Genomic DNA, 10377 nt, shown 5'->3' with positions numbered 1-10377 from the left:
TAATATTACAACACTTTAGTTAGACATATGATTTTAGATATGTCATATTTAGTCGATTTTTTTACAGTCGATTTAATTATAATTTAGGTATGTTGGATTGCATTTATTTCTCTAAATTCAACTATAATATTTTTATTCCAAATATATTAAAATTTTGATTAATTTTCTTGTTTGCATTTAGGTTGGTTGTTGTCTTCCTTAATTTTAACATAATCTATTATTTTAGATATAAGGTTGATTAGTCGAGTCACTCATATTGTGAGTATATTGAGATATAATTATCTTTTATGGTTTACGTGGTCGGACTAATAAAATTAAGTATCCAGACTCCGTTTAGCAAAAATCCAATTGGAAATTAATATATACATGTGTGTGTGATCATAATTATATATACATATATATATATATAATTATGTTAAATAAAATTAATTTTATTCATCGTTTAAATGTGCATGTATGATCATAATATTTAACAAATTACATGTTCATTTTTATAAAAATATATATTAGATAATAAAACGATGATCAATAGGAAGTTACATACATAAGTAAGTGATACATTTTTGGAAACTCATGAACACCTATCAATATTTACAATAATTAAAATATTTTATAATTTCTAAATAATTTTATTTAATAGATTTGTTGAAAAGTAAACTAATTTATTTTATATAATCTAAAAATGAGAATCCATATTTACTTTGGTATTTTGATTATAGATATATTAAACTCCACAAACATAAAAACATAAAATTTAAAGCAAATTTAATATTAGGAAAACATATAATTGTAATAATGAAAAATAAAATATATCTACCTCGTTAAAGTATATAGTGTTATGTTATTTAAAATATTTTATAACTATTTGATCAAAAGATGTTTATTATTAAAATGATAGTCTTTTATAATAACACTTAAAATAAGCAGTAAAAAATTGTGATTGTATTTGAGAAATCATATTACATAAGTAAAATATATTTTATAGATATTTTGCTGTAATTGAAAGATATTATAGTCAACTAAATATATGAAAAAAACATTTCAATAATACTAATTATAAAAAAAATTTAGTCAATTAAACATATATCAGTTTATGTTACTTAATTATTTTATGTAATCATCTAGGAAATTAGATAGATAAATCAAAATATTTATATTACTTTGAAAATAAATATTTTGTATTGTTTAAAACTATGTTTTAAAATAAATAATATTTCTTTTTCTAATATCAAAATTATCTTTCTTAAATTAGTTTTTATGAATAACATTATATACAAATATCTATATTTCATCTACGAAACAATAGATATAAAGTAAGTATTTTATTACTTCAAAAGTATATTTTATGTTATTTAACAATATTTTTAAAATAGAATATTACTATCTTGTGAAATTTCCTTTTTAATGAAATCATATTATATATACATATATATTTTCGTTTTTAAATTTGATTTTTAAAATTTATAAATGTTTCCTTTTTTAGTATATATGTTATATGAAAAATAAATATTTATATTACTTTGAAAATAAATATTTTGTATTGTTTAAAATTATGTTTTAAAATAAATAATATTTCTTTTTCTAATATCAAAATTATCTTTCTTAAATTAGTTTTTATGAATAACATTATATACAAATATATATATTTCATCTACGAAACAATAGATATAAAGTAAGTATTTTATTACTTCAAAAGTATATTTTATGTTATTTAACAATATTTTTAAAATAGAATATTACTATCTTGTGAAATTTCCTTTTTAATGAAATCATATTATATATACATATATATTTTCGTTTTTAAATTTGATTTTTAAAATTTATAAATGTTTCCTTTTTAGTATATATGTTATATGAAAAATAAATATTTATATTACTTTGAAAATAAATATTTTGTATTGTTTAAAATTATGTTTTAAAATAAATAATATTTCTTTTTCTAATATCAAAATTATCTTTCTTAAATTAGTTTTTATGAATAACATTATATACAAATATATATATTTCATCTACGAAACAATAGATATAAAGTAAGTATTTTATTACTTCAAAAGTATATATTTATGTTATTTAACAATATTTTTAAAATAGAATATTACTATCTTGTGAAATTTCCTTTTTAATGAAATCATATTATATATACATATATATTTTCGTTTTTAAATTTGATTTTTAAAATTTATAAATGTTTCCTTTTTTAGTTTATATGTTATATGAAAAACTTTAAAAAGGAAACTACATAAAAACAATAATAGTATTTAAATGTAATATTTTTAATTCATTAAGGGTATCAATGTAATCAACCATCGTGAGAGTTAACGTGAGCGCGACACATAGGAAACTGATTTCGTTTAAAATTTTATTTTTAAAATTTATAAGTGTTTCCTTTTTTTAGTATATTTGTTATATGAAAAAATTTTAAAAAGGAAACTACATAAAAAAATAAATAGTATTTAAATGTAATATTTTTAATTCATTAAGGGTATCAATGTAATCAACCATCGTGAGAGTTAACGTGAGCGCGACACATAAGAAACTGACTTCTCATATAATATAATATTATAGAGATAGTTTTAATATTTTCCTATAAAAGGTTAAAGAAAATAAAATAATTGAAAATGATATGGATAATGGTATGGAGTTTGGGATATTGTATCAAATTCCATACAGATACGGAGCGCTACGTTTGCACGGTATATGTGATGTATATTATAAACTAAAGCACTTTGAGATTTATTGAAAATATGCATATCTTTATAAACGTTGAGTATTGTTGTCAATCAGAAATCGTCATGTGGGGTACAATACACTAGACGCTACTTGCAAGTTGATTATTAGAGCAACTCTAATGAGGTTTATCAACAAAAAAATTATCAAAATACACAAAATATATAGCAACTCTAATGAGGTTTATCAACAAAAAAATTATCAAAATACACAAATATATATATATATATACAAAATTATATTTATATTTAATTATAAACATCTTAATGTTATTAGAAACTCAATCTGAAGTATCTCAAGGTTGGGTTTTCCTTAATTACATATTGGGTTTTTCGTAAGTATTTAAAATTAAAGTTGTGACGTTTTGTATATATACATGTATGTATTTTGAGATTTTTGTTGGGAACCTTTTATTGGGATTACTCTTAGAGCATTCCATTAGTGAAACTATAGTGGGTTCGATTTCCAATGTAAAATAATTAATTTTTTTTTCGTTTGATTTAAAAAAAAACACTAATCGAACCAACCGCGGACCGTCACGTGAAAGGAGTCCGCGAAACAGTGAATAAACAGGTTTAAAAAAAAATTATGTGAGACAGGATTATAATTTTGGTGGGGTCTATAATTATTTTAATGTTTTTTTTCTAAGAAATGGCAGAGTTTGGAGCATGTTTATAGGTAGAAACTTTATTTGTATCTTAAGTGGGGGTTAGTGTTATTTTAATGATTATCATTAAGGTAAGATATATTATTAAGATACACTTAATTATTTTCATTTATAGGTAGTTTCTTTAATTAAAGTTCTTAACAATAAAAAAATATTAAATTTAAATTAAACAATTTTTGTTTTTAAAGATAAAATTATTTTATTAAATTAAAAAAAATTAAACATAACATTTTAAAAATAGATTTTAAAATAACAACATAAAAACATGAAAATAAAGATTAATAAAAGCAGCATAGACGTTTAGTTGTTGCGTTGATCACGTCCAAATCTACGCCATATATGTTCAACCAAATCACGTTTTAGTCGTTGATGCGCTGGTTTATCACACATACTTATTATAACACTATCTTGATTGGAGATACTTGGAGGGGGTATCTATGAAAAAGGTCTGATCGGCACTTGAACTTTTGCCGTTTTCTCCCGGTTGGAAACCCGAAGTGTCGTATTGAGTGCGATCAACTCGTTCGTTTTCCACTATCATATTATGGAGTATGATACATGCTCTCATAATCTTCCCAATCTTGAGTATGTCCCAACAACGTGCTGGATTTTTGACAATGGCAAATCGTGCTTGCAAGACTCCGAAAGCACGCTCGACATCTTTTCGGACAGCTTCTTGAGTTTTAGCAAATAAAACTGCTTTCCGTCCTTGTGGAAGTGGTAAGATTGGATAAAAGTTGCCCATTTAGGATAAATACCATCGGTGAGATAGTAAACCATTGAATAAGGATTTCCGTTCACCCAGAAATTCACTTGTAGAGCTTGGCCATGTATGATGTCATCGAAAACAGGTGAGCGATCAAGAATATTGATATCATTTAAAGTACCTGGAAGTCCAAAGAACGCATGCCATATCCAGAGATCATAATCAGCAACCGCCTCTAAAACGATTGTGGGTTTTTCCGAACCACGAGAAAATTGTCCTTTCCAACTGGTGGGACAATTCTTCCACTCCCAATGCATACAATCGATGCTTCATATCATACCGGGAAATCCACGAACCTCTCCAAGATGAAGTAGACGCTGAAGATCATCTTGCGTTGGTCTCTTTAGGTACTGATCGCCGAACAAATACTATTATTGCTTCCACAAAATTTTCCACACATAACCGAGCCGTGCTTGCAGCGAGCCGGATGTATTCGTCGACCGCATCAAAGGCAGAACCATATGCCAAGACACAAATTGCGGCTGTACACTTTTGAAGTGTAGAGAGACCACTTCTTCCGGTAACGTCTTGTGTTTGACAAAAGTATGGAACTTCATTGGAGAGGCGGTCAACAATACGCATGAACAATGACTTGTTCATTCTAAATCTTCGTCGAAATTGATTTTCCTGATATGTAGGAGTGTCACTGAAATAATCGTTCCATAACCGTTGATGGCCTTCTTCGCGATTTCGTTCGATAACTACTCTTTTTTTCTATGTTTTTTTACCACTTCTTGTTGTTCTTCTTCTTCTTCTTCTTGACCACCTCTTTGATTGTTCAAACTCTCAAATGCTGCATTGAAATGGTAATCATAATACTGATCAAAAGCTTGATCGAAAGACTCATCCATTTTTTTGGAATCTTAAAAAAAAATAGTTTGAGTTGTGATGAGAGAATGAATAGAAAATGAAACAAGAGTGTGATGAGAGAATGAAACAAGAGTTGTGATGAGATAATTGCTTTGTGATGAGTTGTGATGAGAGAATGAAACTAGAGTGTGAATTTATAGATACAAGTGATGAAAAAGACAGTGACAAAAAGACAATCATATAATAAAGTGAAACATGTACAGCTCGTGAAAGAAAAAGCCAAGAACTACATGTCTACTATACATCTCGTGAAAGAAAAAGACAAGAACTACATGTACTCCCTCCATCTCTCGTGAACTTGTACTCCCTCCATCTCTCGTGAACTTGTCTTGTGAAACAAAAAGACAAGAACTCTATGTACTTCCCACCTGCATTACAAGAACATAAATTATCATTAAACAGAGGCAAATTATCATTAAAACAGAAACAGAAACATTAAACAAAAGCAAATTATCATTAAAACATAAACAGAAACATTAAAACAGAAACATTAAACAAGGAGACATTGAAACATTAACTAGAGAACAAATCATTGATAAGCTTCTTCTTGAGGACTTCTTCGTAATCAGCTAAGGCATCTTGTCTTGCAAGGAGATTCTCAAGCATATGAGTCTTAAACAACCGTTCTTTGGCGGCCAAATCCTGCTGTTTGATTGTCCACATACTCTCATACTTGTCAACATCGACGATCTCATGCACCACATGCTTCTTTCCACTCGCCTTTGCAGCCTGTGCAGCCTTTGCAGCCTTTGCAGCCTTCACACCCGGTGGACGCTTGCTTCCACTTGCTTCAGAGGGAACTGAATCCTCACCTTCCTCATTCTTCCTCTTCTTTTTCTTATTGTCATCAGTATTAGTAATGTCGCGCCACTTGTGGTCATAGCGCAGCTCCCTCCATGCGTGTTCTAGAGTAAACTTCTTCTTGTGATGGATCAAAAAAAGATGATGTGCTTGTTTGAGAACATCAACTTCATTCTGGCCGGAGCTTTTCTCTCTAGTAGCTGCTGCGTATGATCCACAGAACTTGGACACATGATCATTGATCTTGTGCCAACGCTGCTTGCAGTCACCAGTCTTTCTCGCCAAGCAGCCAGCAGCGTGAGGACTTGCAGCATAGTATGCAGTGACTCGGTCCCAAAAGGTTCCTGCTCTTTGCTCGTTCCCCACCACTGCATCTTTGCTCGTGTTCAACCAGCTGCTGATGAGAACAATGTCATCCTCTTGTGTCCATTTCCTTCGTTGTTTTGGCGCAGCAGGAGTGACTCCATGAGGGTTTGAAGCTTCGGTTCCTAGACTAGCTACAGACGGAAAGCTTCCAAAGGAAACTGTTTGGGTTTGTGAACTAAGTAAGTCCACTAACGAACCGGTTCCAGAACCAGGAAAGTAAGACATTGAACCAAGAGAAATAACAGAGATGAGAAAGTGGAGAAGAAGAAAGAAGAATAAGAGTGTGATGTCAAGACAGAGGAGAAGAAAGAAGAGAAGAACACGGTTTATAACCGTGTTTGACATCACACTCCGCATTGATCACAACCTACCACTACCGAGTTGACATATAGCTACAATCCATTAATCACACTAAACCTTTCCTCACACAAACCATTCAATTCAGTCTAACCATAAAATTTATTACCTAGATCTACCAATATCTATTTAACCATACAATTTATTACCTAAACCTACGCATTGATCACAACCTACCACTACGGTTGAATTCTTTAAGTAAAAATCAAATACAATCGCAACATATATCACAAACCACAGACTAAAAACTCTACAAAGATTTATCAAACCAAACAGAGCAAAGAAGAATGTTTTATACGACTCTAAATTTCATTAGCAATGGCAATAGTTTATCCAATTAAACAGAGCAAAGAAGAATGATTTATTCTATTCAAATGATCAAAGACAGAGGTCTTACCTTAATGAACAATCGTGGGGGTTCTGTCTGACGAAGAGCAAGGTTTCGCCAGAGTGCGCCTCTCGATCATCCATCTCAACAGACAAATACACAAAAAATTAAAACAAATCAGAGGCTTGTTCATTCTAAAGATTCACGATTCAATCTAATACATGCATGAATGAAATAGTTTGTCTTTGAAACAAATTAAACTCATCGTTACCTTTCAATCATGCATGAATGAAATAGTTTGTCCCTTCGTCTCCGAGAGCCATCACGAGAGAAATCTCGCCGTCTTCGTTGGTCGAGGAGAGCAACCACTAGAGGAGACTTCGTTCTCCTTCGTCGAGACGAGCCACCGACAGAGACGCCGTCTCGTTGAGGAAATTGACCGAGATGATGAAAATCGCCTTTCGTGTCGTCGAGGAGAGGAGAGAAGGAAGAGAGAAAGAAGGAAAGAAGGAAAAGTGAAAGAGACGAAACGATGTCGTGTTTGGCCTCTCCTCTCTCCAATCAACTCTCAACACGTGGCCATAAAATACATTCTCTCTTTCTCTTAATTAAGCGACGAGTTTAACATAAAGGTGGTTTGGTCTTTTTAATTTAATCTAAATAAAGCTAAGATACATACTAAACGCAAGTCAATGTCCGTTTGTATGAAATCCTGTTAAGCAAATCATTTTGTTCAGTACAACGCAACATTATATTTAATTATATATGTGAATTATTCAAGCGGTTCCTTTGTGTTACGTGATATTCATATATATAATGCAATTATTCATATCATGGTGACTACGCCGTGTACCTGCCAATTGTTGTGGATGAGACCCTCATCCACTTGCGACTTTCATTAAAATCCAATAATATAAAGAAGAATGAAAAACTTTTGTGGGAATATATGTTTTTCTATCACAAACCCCTTCATGTAATTTTATTAGATTCGTTGATCCGAATCATATTCCATTAAAGTAGCTAGTTTAAATAGCATATACAAATATATAGGGCCATATACGTAACTTTTAGAATATATTCTACCCGTTTTAAAATAATCCATATTTTACAAAAAAAAATTTCAAAAATATAATTTTTAAATATTTTTAAATATTTTTAATAATGGTAGTTGTAAACTTCAAATAAATTCATTGTATTGATTAAATTTTAATTGGTTAAAATTGTAGAAAATATCTAATCACTGGAACATGAATTTATAATTGAAATTTAAGATTTTTCAATATCCTTTTACAAAAAAATATCTTTTTAACATATATGGAAGAAATAAATACTAACGGTAACATTATCTGGTTTTCGTTAAATATGTGTGATATGCGGGAATATATGCTAATGTATACTGGGATTAAATTCTCTAGAGCTACAAACAGCTCCAAAACCTAAGAAGTATTAATTTTCTAGTAGGTTTGGCAGGAAAGAAAAAGAAGTTTATTATTCAGCTTTTGAGGAATCTAAGAAGTAACCCAACTTGAGATATTTGAATAATTGATTCCAAAAGGACAAGATTAAGTGACGTGTAATACAAGAAGAATATAGCCATTTGTATGGCTAATACAGTTTGAATCTTTTGATAAACATCATGATCAGTATTAGTGAGAAAACATATATATAAGTGAATTTCCATATTCGTTTTTTACGAAATGGTTTAAGATCATTTTCGTAAATTTATGGACGAAGACGTTCGGAATAACCGAATATTTGACACAAAGAAATACTGTAACTACATGTCAAAGTCAAAATCTGAGTTGATTTGAATGAGAAATAGAAGCACAAAATGAGTGACTTAGAAATGTCACACAAGTGCTCGTCCTCAAGTCGTCTGGTTGTCTCTTTGTAAGCCTCCGGTGGTTTATCGGGATATAGGTTATCTATTCTTCCTGTAAAATTATGAACTTCTTTAATTTTACAGTCAAAATGAATCAAATTTCACTAATGACAACATTTATTTTTTTAACTAGACTCCATTACTCCCAAGGTTTGGTTTTAAGAACCATAACCTATTGTCACCTCATTTCCTATAATTCTATAAATAAGGTTTGGAAGCCATAAAGAAAGGTATAAACCAACACATACATACAAAAAAACAATTCTCCCATGTTGAATAGTTATGTTTTATTTTATCTTTTGTGTCTGAGAGTACAACAAAAAGTTAGGTTCGATAGATTCTGTTTTTTGGTGTTGGTAAACAGAAAAATGCTGCAGTTGTATCTTGGGAATCTGAGCGCTATAAAACCGTCGTACTAGGCGTTTAAAGATTTAATAAAATATATTAACCATCCCGACTCTGCAATTCTTTTTTATTTGCTTGTTTCGGTATTATAATTTTTAATTTATGTTCTTATTATTTTAATAAATATCAGTTGTCCTATTGTAGTAAAATAAAAATCCTACACCATATGCCTTTTCTTTTGAGCAAAAATTAACTTTGAATTAAAACTAATTAAGGTAGCTACTGTACGCTCCATCACGAGAGGACAAGTTTAACATAACAAAAACTCAAGGTAGCTACTTAATTACTTATACTGACAAGTTTAACATAACAAAAACTCAAGGTAGCTACTTATACACTCCGATTTATTCTCGGATTTACCTCCTGGGTGAATTTGTAGTTCAACAACTAATAATATTATGTTATTTAATATTCAATATATTTTTAAAAGTAAACAAGATTGTCAAGTTATATATGTTATTAAAATAAAAAGGTAAAAATAAATAAAAATAGTGGTAATTGTAAATTTGTTTTTAAATATTTTTAACGATGTCAGCAAAACACTGAATCCTAAATCATAAACCCTCTTTGGGTAAACCCTAAACTTTTGGGTAAACCCTAAACCCTAAATCAAAAACTCTAACACAAAATCTACACAAAATCCTTAATCCTAACCCCTAACCTTTGAATAAAAATTAATAAAAAATAGTAGTTGCTAAAAAAAAAAATCTTGTTTTAAATATTTTTAACGCTTTCGGTAAAATACTAAACCCTAAGTATTAAACACTAAATCTTAAACACTAAACCCTTCTATAAACAACAAATCCTAGGGTTTAGAGATTATGATTAATGGTTTAGTGTTTTTAAAATTTAGTGTTCAGTAGCTTCAACTAAGATTTAAGATCTATCCAATGATTTAGAGTTTACCCAATAATTTAGGATCTAGAGTTTAGTGTTTTGCTAACAGTGTTAATATATTAAAATTTTCTTTTTTTTAATTACTACTATTTTTTATTTTTTATTATTATTTTGAACATAATATAATTTGAAAAAATATTCTTTCTTAAAAAAATACTGAATATGAAATAATAAAATATTATTGATTGGTGAACTTATCTTAATAGGTGAACCCAAAAATAACTGCATCACGAGAGGACAAGTTTAACATAACAAAAGCTGATTTAGCTAACCAGCCTCAGAAAATTTAAAGGTAACTAACACCAAGGCTC

General features: G+C 29.5%; 1 protein-coding gene and 1 long non-coding RNA gene across 2 annotated transcripts; both read right to left on the bottom strand.

Moving 5' to 3' along the window:
• Positions 1-3958: 3958 nt before the first annotated feature.
• On the bottom strand, positions 3959-4760 carry LOC130498979 (uncharacterized). Its single transcript, XM_056992855.1, has 2 exons — positions 4564-4760; positions 3959-4427 (listed from the first exon to the last, which is right to left on the bottom strand). The coding sequence occupies exons 1-2, from the start codon at positions 4758-4760 to the stop codon at positions 3959-3961; spliced, it is 666 nt and encodes a 221-aa protein (XP_056848835.1).
• A 417-nt stretch (positions 4761-5177) lies between these two features.
• LOC108821760 (uncharacterized) lies at positions 5178-7444 on the bottom strand. Its single transcript, XR_008937463.1, has 2 exons — positions 6952-7444; positions 5178-5398 (listed from the first exon to the last, which is right to left on the bottom strand). It is a non-coding gene; the product is annotated as an uncharacterized LOC108821760 (long non-coding RNA).
• Between the last annotated feature and the right edge of the window lie 2933 nt (positions 7445-10377).

The sequence above is a fragment of the Raphanus sativus genome, chromosome 8 (genome assembly GCF_000801105.2).
Source record: "Raphanus sativus cultivar WK10039 chromosome 8, ASM80110v3, whole genome shotgun sequence".
In the NCBI taxonomy this organism is placed as follows: domain Eukaryota; kingdom Viridiplantae; phylum Streptophyta; class Magnoliopsida; order Brassicales; family Brassicaceae; genus Raphanus; species Raphanus sativus.
Note: the sequence above shows the minus strand (reverse complement) of the source record. Positions and strands in the feature narration are given on the sequence as shown.

Bases quoted from the DNA above. Each gene is read 5' to 3' on its own strand.
- LOC130498979 (XM_056992855.1), bottom strand. From the start codon at position 4,760: ATGAACAAGTCATTGTTCATGCGTATTGTTGACCGCCTCTCCAATGAA. The intron at 4,428-4,563 runs GTTATGTGTGGA...TATGATATGAAG, and splicing joins CTCGCTGCAAGCACGGCTCG to CATCGATTGTATGCATTGGG.